The sequence below is a fragment of the Coregonus lavaretus genome (assembly GCF_964263955.1).
Source record: "Coregonus lavaretus genome assembly, contig: HAP1_SCAFFOLD_1196, whole genome shotgun sequence".
NCBI classification, from domain to species: domain Eukaryota; kingdom Metazoa; phylum Chordata; class Actinopteri; order Salmoniformes; family Salmonidae; genus Coregonus; species Coregonus lavaretus.
The window spans coordinates 1-12,500 of NW_028161551.1; the positions used below are offsets into that span (position 1 = coordinate 1).

General features: G+C 43.4%; 1 protein-coding gene across 1 annotated transcript in view; it reads right to left on the reverse strand.

The window, feature by feature from the left end:
- Window positions 1-4,188: 4,188 nt before the first annotated feature.
- Window positions 4,189-12,500, reverse strand: part of LOC311120434 (bone morphogenetic protein receptor type-2-like) — a gene marked incomplete at its 3' end in the record, with an annotated part of 73,937 nt that continues 65,625 nt past the window's right edge. The window contains exon 8 of the mRNA XM_084195029.1: window positions 4,189-4,406. Coding sequence (XP_084051155.1) covers window positions 4,189-4,406 — 218 coding nt within the window. The remainder of the gene's footprint in view (window positions 4,407-12,500) is intronic.

Genomic DNA, 12,500 nt, shown 5'->3' on the forward strand with positions numbered 1-12,500 from the left:
TAACCCTCCAGAACCAGGGCTATAACACTACACTAACCCTAACCCTCCAGAACCAGGGTTATAACACTACACTAACACTAACCCTCCAGAACCAGGGTTATAACACTACACTAACCCTAACCCTCCAGAACCAGGGTTATAACACTACACTAACCCTAACCCTCCAGAACCAGGGTTATAACACTACACTAACCCTCCAGAACCAGGGTTATAACACTACACTAACCCTCCAGAACCAGGGTTATAACACTACACTAACCCTAACCCTCCAGAACCAGGGTTATAACACTACACTAACCCTCCAGAACCAGGGCTATAACACTACACTAACCCTAACCCTCCAGAACCAGGGTTATAACACTACACTAACCCTCCAGAACCAGGGTTATAACACTACACTAACCCTCCAGAACCAGGGTTATAACACTACACTAACCCTAACCCTCCAGAACCAGGGTTATAACACTACACTAACCCTAACCCTCCAGAACCAGGGCTATAACACTACCCTAACCCTCCAGAACCAGGGTTATAACACTACACTAACCCTCCAGAACCAGGGTTATAACACTACACTAACCCTAACCCTCCAGAACCAGGGTTATAACACTACACTAACCCTCCAGAACCAGGGCTATAACACTACACTAACCCTAACCCTCCAGAACCAGGGTTATAACACTACACTAACCCTCCAGAACCAGGGTTATAACACTACACTAACCCTCCAGAACCAGGGTTATAACACTACACTAACCCTAACCCTCCAGAACCAGGGTTATAACACTACACTAACCCTCCAGAACCAGGGTTATAACACTACACTAACCCTCCAGAACCAGGGTTATAACACTACACTAACCCTAACCCTCCAGAACCAGGGCTATAACACTACACTAACCCTCCAGAACCAGGGTTATAACACTACACTAACCCTAACCCTCCAGAACCAGGGTTATAACACTACACTAACCCTAACCCTCCAGAACCAGGGTTATAACACTACACTAACCCTAACCCTCCAGAACCAGGGTTATAACACTACCCTAACCCTAACCCTCCAGAACCAGGGTTATAACACTACACTAACCCTCCAGAACCAGGGCTATAACACTACACTAACCCTCCAGAACCAGGGTTATAACACTACACTAACCCTAACCCTCCAGAACCAGGGTTATAACACTACACTAACCCTAACCCTCCAGAACCAGGGTTATAACACTACACTAACCCTAACCCTCCAGAACCAGGGTTATAACACTACACTAACCCTAACCCTCCAGAACCAGGGTTATAACACTACACTAACCCTAACCCTCCAGAACCAGGGCTATAACACTAACCCTAACCCTCCAGAACCAGGGTTATAACACTACACTAACCCTCCAGAACCAGGGTTATAACACTACACTAACCCTAACCCTCCAGAACCAGGGCTATAACACTACACTAACCCTAACCCTCCAGAACCAGGGTTATAACACTACACTAACCCTCCAGAACCAGGGTTATAACACTACACTAACCCTCCAGAACCAGGGTTATAACACTACACTAACCCTAACCCTCCAGAACCAGGGCTATAACACTACACTAACCCTCCAGAACCAGGGCTATAACACTACACTAACCCTCCAGAACCAGGGTTATAACACTACACTAACCCTCCAGAACCAGGGTTATAACACTACACTAACCCTAACCCTCCAGAACCAGGGTTATAACACTACACTAACCCTCCAGAACCAGGGTTATAACACTACACTAACCCTCCAGAACCAGGGTTATAACACTACACTAACCCTCCAGAACCAGGGCTATAACACTACACTAACCCTCCAGAACCAGGGTTATAACACTACACTAACCCTCCAGAACCAGGGTTATAACACTACACTAACCCTCCAGAACCAGGGTTATAACACTACACTAACCCTAACCCTCCAGAACCAGGGTTATAACACTACACTAACCCTCCAGAACCAGGGTTATAACACTACACTAACCCTCCAGAACCAGGGTTATAACACTACACTAACCCTCCAGAACCAGGGTTATAACACTACACTAACCCTAACCCTCCAGAACCAGGGTTATAACACTACACTAACCCTCCAGAACCAGGGTTATAACACTACACTAACCCTCCAGAACCAGGGTTATAACACTACACTAACCCTAACCCTCCAGAACCAGGGCTATAACACTACACTAACCCTCCAGAACCAGGGTTATAACACTACACTAACCCTAACCCTCCAGAACCAGGGTTATAACACTACACTAACCCTAACCCTCCAGAACCAGGGTTATAACACTACACTAACCCTAACCCTCCAGAACCAGGGTTATAACACTACCCTAACCCTAACCCTCCAGAACCAGGGTTATAACACTACACTAACCCTCCAGAACCAGGGCTATAACACTACACTAACCCTCCAGAACCAGGGTTATAACACTACACTAACCCTAACCCTCCAGAACCAGGGTTATAACACTACACTAACCCTAACCCTCCAGAACCAGGGTTATAACACTACACTAACCCTAACCCTCCAGAACCAGGGTTATAACACTACCCTAACCCTAACCCTCCAGAACCAGGGTTATAACACTACACTAACCCTCCAGAACCAGGGCTATAACACTACACTAACCCTCCAGAACCAGGGTTATAACACTACACTAACCCTAACCCTCCAGAACCAGGGTTATAACACTACACTAACCCTCCAGAACCAGGGCTATAACACTACACTAACCCTCCAGAACCAGGGTTATAACACTACACTAACCCTCCAGAACCAGGGTTATAACACTACACTAACCCTCCAGAACCAGGGCTATAACACTACACTAACCCTCCAGAACCAGGGTTATAACACTACACTAACCCTAACCCTCCAGAACCAGGGTTATAACACTACACTAACCCTAACCCTCCAGAACCAGGGTTATAACACTACCCTAACCCTCCAGAACCAGGGTTATAACACTACACTAACCCTAACCCTCCAGAACCAGGGTTATAACACTACACTAACCCTAACCCTCCAGAACCAGGGTTATAACACTACACTAACCCTCCAGAACCAGGGTTATAACACTACACTAACCCTCCAGAACCAGGGTTATAACACTACCCTAACCCTCCAGAACCAGGGTTATAACACTACACTAACCCTAACCCTCCAGAACCAGGGTTATAACACTACACTAACCCTAACCCTCCAGAACCAGGGCTATAACACTACACTAACCCTCCAGAACCAGGGTTATAACACTACACTAACCCTCCAGAACCAGGGTTATAACACTACACTAACCCTCCAGAACCAGGGTTATAACACTACACTAACCCTAACCCTCCAGAACCAGGGTTATAACACTACACTAACCCTAACCCTCCAGAACCAGGGTTATAACACTACACTAACCCTAACCCTCCAGAACCAGGGTTATAACACTACACTAACCCTCCAGAACCAGGGTTATAACACTACACTAACCCTAACCCTCCAGAACCAGGGTTATAACACTACACTAACCCTCCAGAACCAGGGTTATAACACTACACTAACCCTAACCCTCCAGAACCAGGGTTATAACACTACACTAACCCTCCAGAACCAGGGTTATAACACTACACTAACCCTAACCCTCCAGAACCAGGGTTATAACACTACACTAACCCTAACCCTCCAGAACCAGGGTTATAACACTACACTAACCCTAACCCTCCAGAACCAGGGTTATAACACTACACTAACCCTAACCCTCCAGAACCAGGGTTATAACACTACACTAACCCTCCAGAACCAGGGTTATAACACTACACTAACCCTCCAGAACCAGGGTTATAACACTACCCTAACCCTCCAGAACCAGGGTTATAACACTACACTAACCCTAACCCTCCAGAACCAGGGTTATAACACTACACTAACCCTAACCCTCCAGAACCAGGGTTATAACACTACCCTAACCCTCCAGAACCAGGGTTATAACACTACACTAACCCTAACCACCCACTCCAGAATGTCCCAAGCCATGTAGCAGAAAGTTCCTCCCTGGGAGAGACAGACATGGGTTTCAAAGGGTTCTATTGGGTTCCAAAGGGTTCTATTGGGTTCCAAAGGCTTCTATTGGGTTCCAAAGGGTTCTATTGGGTTTCAAAGGGTTCTATTGGGTTCCAAAGGGTTCTATTGGGTTCCAAAGGCTTCTATGGTCTCCACTCACCTCACTGATGGCAGCATTCTCCTCCTCTCCCTGCCGTACCGGCCGGTTCCCCGTCAACTTCATGGAGAGGCCAAAGTCGATGATGACACATGTTCCGTCGTTCTTCACCAGAATGTTCCGACTGTTCAGATCTCTGTGAGACACAGCTGGCTTGTAGAAGTCTGGAGGAGGAGGAAGGGAGAGAGGAGGAGGAGGAGGTGGGAGAGAGGAGGGATGAAAGGAGGAGGAGAAAGGGAGAGAGGAGGAGGAGGAGGGAAGAGGAGGAGGAGGTGGGAAGAGGAGGAGGGATGAAAGGAGGAGGGAAGAGAGGAGGAAGGGAGAGAGAAGGAGGAGGAGGGGGGAAGAGAGGAGGAGGAGGAGGAAAGAGAGGAGGAGGAGGAGGGGAAGAAGGGAGTTACAAGATGCTATTTAGAACTACGACTGGGTTCGTTCATAACAGATGAGGAGAACTGATCCTATACCAGTTATTACTGACAACCAGGGCACAGGCAGACCTTTATTGACTTGGTGCAGTAGTCTGGTGATAGTACTGTAGAATAGAGCAGTAGTCTGGTGATAGTACTGTAGAATAGAGCAGTAGTCTGGTGATAGTACTGTAGAATAGAGCAGTAGTCTGGTGATAGTACTGTAGAATAGAGCAGTAGTCTGGTGATAGTACTGTACTGTAGAATAGAGCAGTAGTCTGGTGATAGTACTGTAGAATAGAGCAGTAGTCTGGTGATAGTACTGTAGAATAGAGCAGTAGTCTGGTGATAGTACTGTAGAATAGAGCAGTAGTCTGGTGATAGTACTGTAGAATAGAGCAGTAGTCTGGTGATAGTACTGTAGAATAGAGCAGTAGTCTGGTGATAGTACTGTAGAATAGAGCAGTAGTCTGGTGATAGTACTGTAGAATAGAGCAGTAGTCTGGTGATAGTACTGTACTGTAGAATAGAGCAGTAGTCTGGTGATAGTACTGTAGAATAGAGCAGTAGTCTGGTGATAGTACTGTACTGTAGAATAGAGCAGTAGTCTGGTGATAGTACTGTAGAATAGAGCAGTAGTCTGGTGATAGTACTGTAGAATAGAGCAGTAGTCTGGTGATAGTACTGTAGAATAGAGCAGTAGTCTGGTGATAGTACTGTAGAATAGAGCAGTAGTCTGGTGATAGTACTGTAGAATAGAGCAGTAGTCTGGTGATAGTACTGTACTGTAGAATAGAGCAGTAGTCTGGTGATAGTACTGTAGAATAGAGCAGTAGTCTGGTGATAGTACTGTAGAATAGAGCAGTAGTCTGGTGATAGTACTGTAGAATAGAGCAGTAGTCTGGTGATAGTACTGTAGAATAGAGCAGTAGTCTGGTGATAGTACTGTAGAATAGAGCAGTAGTCTGGTGATAGTACTGTACTGTAGAATAGAGCAGTAGTCTGGTGATAGTACTGTAGAATAGAGCAGTAGTCTGGTGATAGTACTGTAGAATAGAGCAGTAGTCTGGTGATAGTACTGTAGAATAGAGCAGTAGTCTGGTGATAGTACTGTAGAATAGAGCAGTAGTCTGGTGATAGTACTGTAGAATAGAGCAGTAGTCTGGTGATAGTACTGTAGAATAGAGCAGTAGTCTGGTGATAGTACTGTAGAATAGAGCAGTAGTCTGGTGATAGTACTGTACTGTAGAATAGAGCAGTAGTCTGGTGATAGTACTGTACTGTAGAATAGAGCAGTAGTCTGGTGATAGCACTGTAGAATAGAGCAGTAGTCTGGTGATAGTACTGTACTGTAGAATAGAGCAGTGGTCTGGTGATAGTACTGTACTGTAGAATAGAGCAGTAGTCTGGTGATAGCACTGTAGAATAGAGCAGTAGTCTGGTGATCGTACTGTAGTGTAGAATAGAGCAGTGGTCTGGTGATAGTACTGTACTGTAGAATAGAGCAGTAGTCTGGTGATAGTACTGTAGAATAGAGCAGTAGTCTGGTGATAGTACTGTAGAATAGAGCAGTAGTCTGGTGATAGTACTGTAGAATAGAGCAGTAGTCTGGTGATAGTACTGTAGAATAGAGCAGTAGTCTGGTGATAGTACTGTACTGTAGAATAGAGCAGTAGTCTGGTGATAGTACTGTAGAATAGAGCAGTAGTCTGGTGATAGTACTGTAGAATAGAGCAGTAGTCTGGTGATAGTACTGTACTGTAGAATAGAGCAGTAGTCTGGTGATAGTACTGTAGAATAGAGCAGTAGTCTGGTGATAGTACTGTAGAATAGAGCAGTAGTCTGGTGATAGTACTGTAGAATAGAGCAGTAGTCTGGTGATAGTACTGTAGAATAGAGCAGTAGTCTGGTGATAGTACTGTAGAATAGAGCAGTAGTCTGGTGATAGTACTGTACTGTAGAATAGAGCAGTAGTCTGGTGATAGTACTGTAGAATAGAGCAGTAGTCTGGTGATAGTACTGTACTGTAGAATAGAGCAGTAGTCTGGTGATAGTACTGTAGAATAGAGCAGTAGTCTGGTGATAGTACTGTACTGTAGAATAGAGCAGTAGTCTGGTGATAGTACTGTAGAATAGAGCAGTAGTCTGGTGATAGTACTGTAGAATAGAGCAGTAGTCTGGTGATAGTACTGTAGAATAGAGCAGTAGTCTGGTGATAGTACTGTAGAATAGAGCAGTAGTCTGGTGATAGTACTGTAGAATAGAGCAGTAGTCTGGTGATAGTACTGTACTGTAGAATAGAGCAGTAGTCTGGTGATAGTACTGTAGAATAGAGCAGTAGTCTGGTGATAGTACTGTAGAATAGAGCAGTAGTCTGGTGATAGTACTGTAGAATAGAGCAGTAGTCTGGTGATAGTACTGTAGAATAGAGCAGTAGTCTGGTGATAGTACTGTAGAATAGAGCAGTAGTCTGGTGATAGTACTGTAGAATAGAGCAGTAGTCTGGTGATAGTACTGTAGAATAGAGCAGTAGTCTGGTGATAGTACTGTAGAATAGAGCAGTAGTCTGGTGATAGTACTGTACTGTAGAATAGAGCAGTAGTCTGGTGATAGTACTGTACTGTAGAATAGAGCAGTAGTCTGGTGATAGCACTGTAGAATAGAGCAGTAGTCTGGTGATAGTACTGTACTGTAGAATAGAGCAGTGGTCTGGTGATAGTACTGTACTGTAGAATAGAGCAGTAGTCTGGTGATAGCACTGTAGAATAGAGCAGTAGTCTGGTGATCGTACTGTACTGTAGAATAGAGCAGTGGTCTGGTGATAGTACTGTACTGTAGAATAGAGCAGTAGTCTGGTGATAGTACTGTAGAATAGAGCAGTAGTCTGGTGATAGTACTGTAGAATAGAGCAGTAGTCTGGTGATAGTACTGTAGAATAGAGCAGTAGTCTGGTGATAGTACTGTACTGTAGAATAGAGCAGTAGTCTGGTGATAGCACTGTAGAATAGAGCAGTAGTCTGGTGATAGTACTGTACTGTAGAATAGAGCAGTGGTCTGGTGATAGTACTGTACTGTAGAATAGAGCAGTAGTCTGGTGATAGCACTGTAGAATAGAGCAGTAGTCTGGTGATCGTACTGTACTGTAGAATAGAGCAGTGGTCTGGTGATAGTACTGTACTGTAGAATAGAGCAGTAGTCTGGTGATAGTACTGTAGAATAGAGCAGTAGTCTGGTGATAGTACTGTAGAATAGAGCAGTAGTCTGGTGATAGTACTGTAGAATAGAGCAGTAGTCTGGTGATAGTACTGTACTGTAGAATAGAGCAGTAGTCTGGTGATAGTACTGTAGAATAGAGCAGTAGTCTGGTGATAGTACTGTAGAATAGAGCAGTAGTCTGGTGATAGTACTGTACTGTAGAATAGAGCAGTAGTCTGGTGATAGTACTGTAGAATAGAGCAGTAGTCTGGTGATAGTACTGTAGAATAGAGCAGTAGTCTGGTGATAGTACTGTACTGTAGAATAGAGCAGTAGTCTGGTGATAGTACTGTAGAATAGAGCAGTAGTCTGGTGATAGTACTGTAGAATAGAGCAGTAGTCTGGTGATAGTACTGTAGAATAGAGCAGTAGTCTGGTGATAGTACTGTAGAATAGAGCAGTAGTCTGGTGATAGTACTGTAGAATAGAGCAGTAGTCTGGTGATAGTACTGTAGAATAGAGCAGTAGTCTGGTGATAGTACTGTAGAATAGAGCAGTAGTCTGGTGATAGTACTGTACTGTAGAATAGAGCAGTAGTCTGGTGATAGTACTGTAGAATAGAGCAGTAGTCTGGTGATAGTACTGTACTGTAGAATAGAGCAGTAGTCTGGTGATAGTACTGTAGAATAGAGCAGTAGTCTGGTGATAGTACTGTACTGTAGAATAGAGCAGTAGTCTGGTGATAGTACTGTAGAATAGAGCAGTAGTCTGGTGATAGTACTGTAGAATAGAGCAGTAGTCTGGTGATAGTACTGTAGAATAGAGCAGTAGTCTGGTGATAGTACTGTACTGTAGAATAGAGCAGTAGTCTGGTGATAGTACTGTAGAATAGAGCAGTAGTCTGGTGATAGTACTGTACTGTAGAATAGAGCAGTAGTCTGGTGATAGTACTGTAGAATAGAGCAGTAGTCTGGTGATAGTACTGTAGAATAGAGCAGTAGTCTGGTGATAGTACTGTAGAATAGAGCAGTAGTCTGGTGATAGTACTGTAGAATAGAGCAGTAGTCTGGTGATAGTACTGTAGAATAGAGCAGTAGTCTGGTGATAGTACTGTACTGTAGAATAGAGCAGTAGTCTGGTGATAGTACTGTAGAATAGAGCAGTAGTCTGGTGATAGTACTGTAGAATAGAGCAGTAGTCTGGTGATAGTACTGTAGAATAGAGCAGTAGTCTGGTGATAGTACTGTAGAATAGAGCAGTAGTCTGGTGATAGTACTGTAGAATAGAGCAGTAGTCTGGTGATAGTACTGTACTGTAGAATAGAGCAGTAGTCTGGTGATAGTACTGTAGAATAGAGCAGTAGTCTGGTGATAGTACTGTAGAATAGAGCAGTAGTCTGGTGATAGTACTGTAGAATAGAGCAGTAGTCTGGTGATAGTACTGTAGAATAGAGCAGTAGTCTGGTGATAGTACTGTAGAATAGAGCAGTAGTCTGGTGATAGTACTGTAGAATAGAGCAGTAGTCTGGTGATAGTACTGTAGAATAGAGCAGTAGTCTGGTGATAGTACTGTACTGTAGAATAGAGCAGTAGTCTGGTGATAGTACTGTACTGTAGAATAGAGCAGTAGTCTGGTGATAGCACTGTAGAATAGAGCAGTAGTCTGGTGATAGTACTGTACTGTAGAATAGAGCAGTGGTCTGGTGATAGTACTGTACTGTAGAATAGAGCAGTAGTCTGGTGATAGCACTGTAGAATAGAGCAGTAGTCTGGTGATCGTACTGTACTGTAGAATAGAGCAGTGGTCTGGTGATAGTACTGTACTGTAGAATAGAGCAGTAGTCTGGTGATAGTACTGTAGAATAGAGCAGTAGTCTGGTGATAGTACTGTAGAATAGAGCAGTAGTCTGGTGATAGTACTGTAGAATAGAGCAGTAGTCTGGTGATAGTACTGTAGAATAGAGCAGTAGTCTGGTGATAGTACTGTACTGTAGAATAGAGCAGTAGTCTGGTGATAGTACTGTAGAATAGAGCAGTAGTCTGGTGATAGTACTGTAGAATAGAGCAGTAGTCTGGTGATAGTACTGTACTGTAGAATAGAGCAGTAGTCTGGTGATAGTACTGTACTGTAGAATAGAGCAGTAGTCTGGTGATAGTACTGTACTGTAGAATAGAGCAGTAGTCTGGTGATAGTACTGTAGAATAGAGCAGTAGTCTGGTGATAGTACTGTAGAATAGAGCAGTAGTCTGGTGATAGTACTGTAGAATAGAGCAGTAGTCTGGTGATAGTACTGTAGAATAGAGCAGTAGTCTGGTGATAGTACTGTAGAATAGAGCAGTAGTCTGGTGATAGTACTGTACTGTAGAATAGAGCAGTAGTCTGGTGATAGTACTGTAGAATAGAGCAGTAGTATGGTGATAGTACTGTACTGTAGAATAGAGCTGTAGTCTGGTGATAGTACTGTAGAATAGAGCAGTAGTCTGGTGATAGTACTGTACTGTAGAATAGAGCAGTAGTCTGGTGATAGTACTGTAGAATAGAGCAGTAGTCTGGTGATAGTACTGTAGAATAGAGCAGTAGTCTGGTGATAGTACTGTAGAATAGAGCAGTAGTCTGGTGATAGTACTGTAGAATAGAGCAGTAGTCTGGTGATAGTACTGTAGAATAGAGCAGTAGTCTGGTGATAGTACTGTACTGTAGAATAGAGCAGTAGTCTGGTGATAGTACTGTAGAATAGAGCAGTAGTCTGGTGATAGTACTGTAGAATAGAGCAGTAGTCTGGTGATAGTACTGTAGAATAGAGCAGTAGTCTGGTGATAGTACTGTAGAATAGAGCAGTAGTCTGGTGATAGTACTGTAGAATAGAGCAGTAGTCTGGTGATAGTACTGTAGAATAGAGCAGTAGTCTGGTGATAGTACTGTAGAATAGAGCAGTAGTCTGGTGATAGTACTGTAGAATAGAGCAGTAGTCTGGTGATAGTACTGTAGAATAGAGCAGTAGTCTGGTGATAGTACTGTACTGTAGAATAGAGCAGTAGTCTGGTGATAGTACTGTACTGTAGAATAGAGCAGTAGTCTGGTGATAGCACTGTAGAATAGAGCAGTAGTCTGGTGATAGTACTGTACTGTAGAATAGAGCAGTGGTCTGGTGATAGTACTGTACTGTAGAATAGAGCAGTAGTCTGGTGATAGCACTGTAGAATAGAGCAGTAGTCTGGTGATCGTACTGTACTGTAGAATAGAGCAGTGGTCTGGTGATAGTACTGTACTGTAGAATAGAGCAGTAGTCTGGTGATAGTACTGTAGAATAGAGCAGTAGTCTGGTGATAGTACTGTAGAATAGAGCAGTAGTCTGGTGATAGTACTGTAGAATAGAGCAGTAGTCTGGTGATAGTACTGTACTGTAGAATAGAGCAGTAGTCTGGTGATAGCACTGTAGAATAGAGCAGTAGTCTGGTGATAGTACTGTACTGTAGAATAGAGCAGTGGTCTGGTGATAGTACTGTACTGTAGAATAGAGCAGTAGTCTGGTGATAGCACTGTAGAATAGAGCAGTAGTCTGGTGATCGTACTGTACTGTAGAATAGAGCAGTGGTCTGGTGATAGTACTGTACTGTAGAATAGAGCAGTAGTCTGGTGATAGTACTGTAGAATAGAGCAGTAGTCTGGTGATAGTACTGTAGAATAGAGCAGTAGTCTGGTGATAGTACTGTAGAATAGAGCAGTAGTCTGGTGATAGTACTGTACTGTAGAATAGAGCAGTAGTCTGGTGATAGTACTGTAGAATAGAGCAGTAGTCTGGTGATAGTACTGTAGAATAGAGCAGTAGTCTGGTGATAGTACTGTACTGTAGAATAGAGCAGTAGTCTGGTGATAGTACTGTAGAATAGAGCAGTAGTCTGGTGATAGTACTGTAGAATAGAGCAGTAGTCTGGTGATAGTACTGTACTGTAGAATAGAGCAGTAGTCTGGTGATAGTACTGTAGAATAGAGCAGTAGTCTGGTGATAGTACTGTAGAATAGAGCAGTAGTCTGGTGATAGTACTGTAGAATAGAGCAGTAGTCTGGTGATAGTACTGTAGAATAGAGCAGTAGTCTGGTGATAGTACTGTAGAATAGAGCAGTAGTCTGGTGATAGTACTGTAGAATAGAGCAGTAGTCTGGTGATAGTACTGTAGAATAGAGCAGTAGTCTGGTGATAGTACTGTACTGTAGAATAGAGCAGTAGTCTGGTGATAGTACTGTAGAATAGAGCAGTAGTCTGGTGATAGTACTGTACTGTAGAATAGAGCAGTAGTCTGGTGATAGTACTGTAGAATAGAGCAGTAGTCTGGTGATAGTACTGTACTGTAGAATAGAGCAGTAGTCTGGTGATAGTACTGTAGAATAGAGCAGTAGTCTGGTGATAGTACTGTACTGTAGAATAGAGCAGTAGTCTGGTGATAGTACTGTAGAATAGAGCAGTAGTCTGGTGATAGTACTGTAGAATAGAGCAGTAGTCTGGTGATAGTACTGTAGAATAGAGCAGTAGTCTGGTGATAGTACTGTACTGTAGAATAGAGCAGTAGTCTGGTGATAGTACTGTAGAATAGAGCAGTAGTCTGGTGATAGTACTGTACTGTAGAATAGAGCAGTAGTCTGGTGATAGTACTGTAC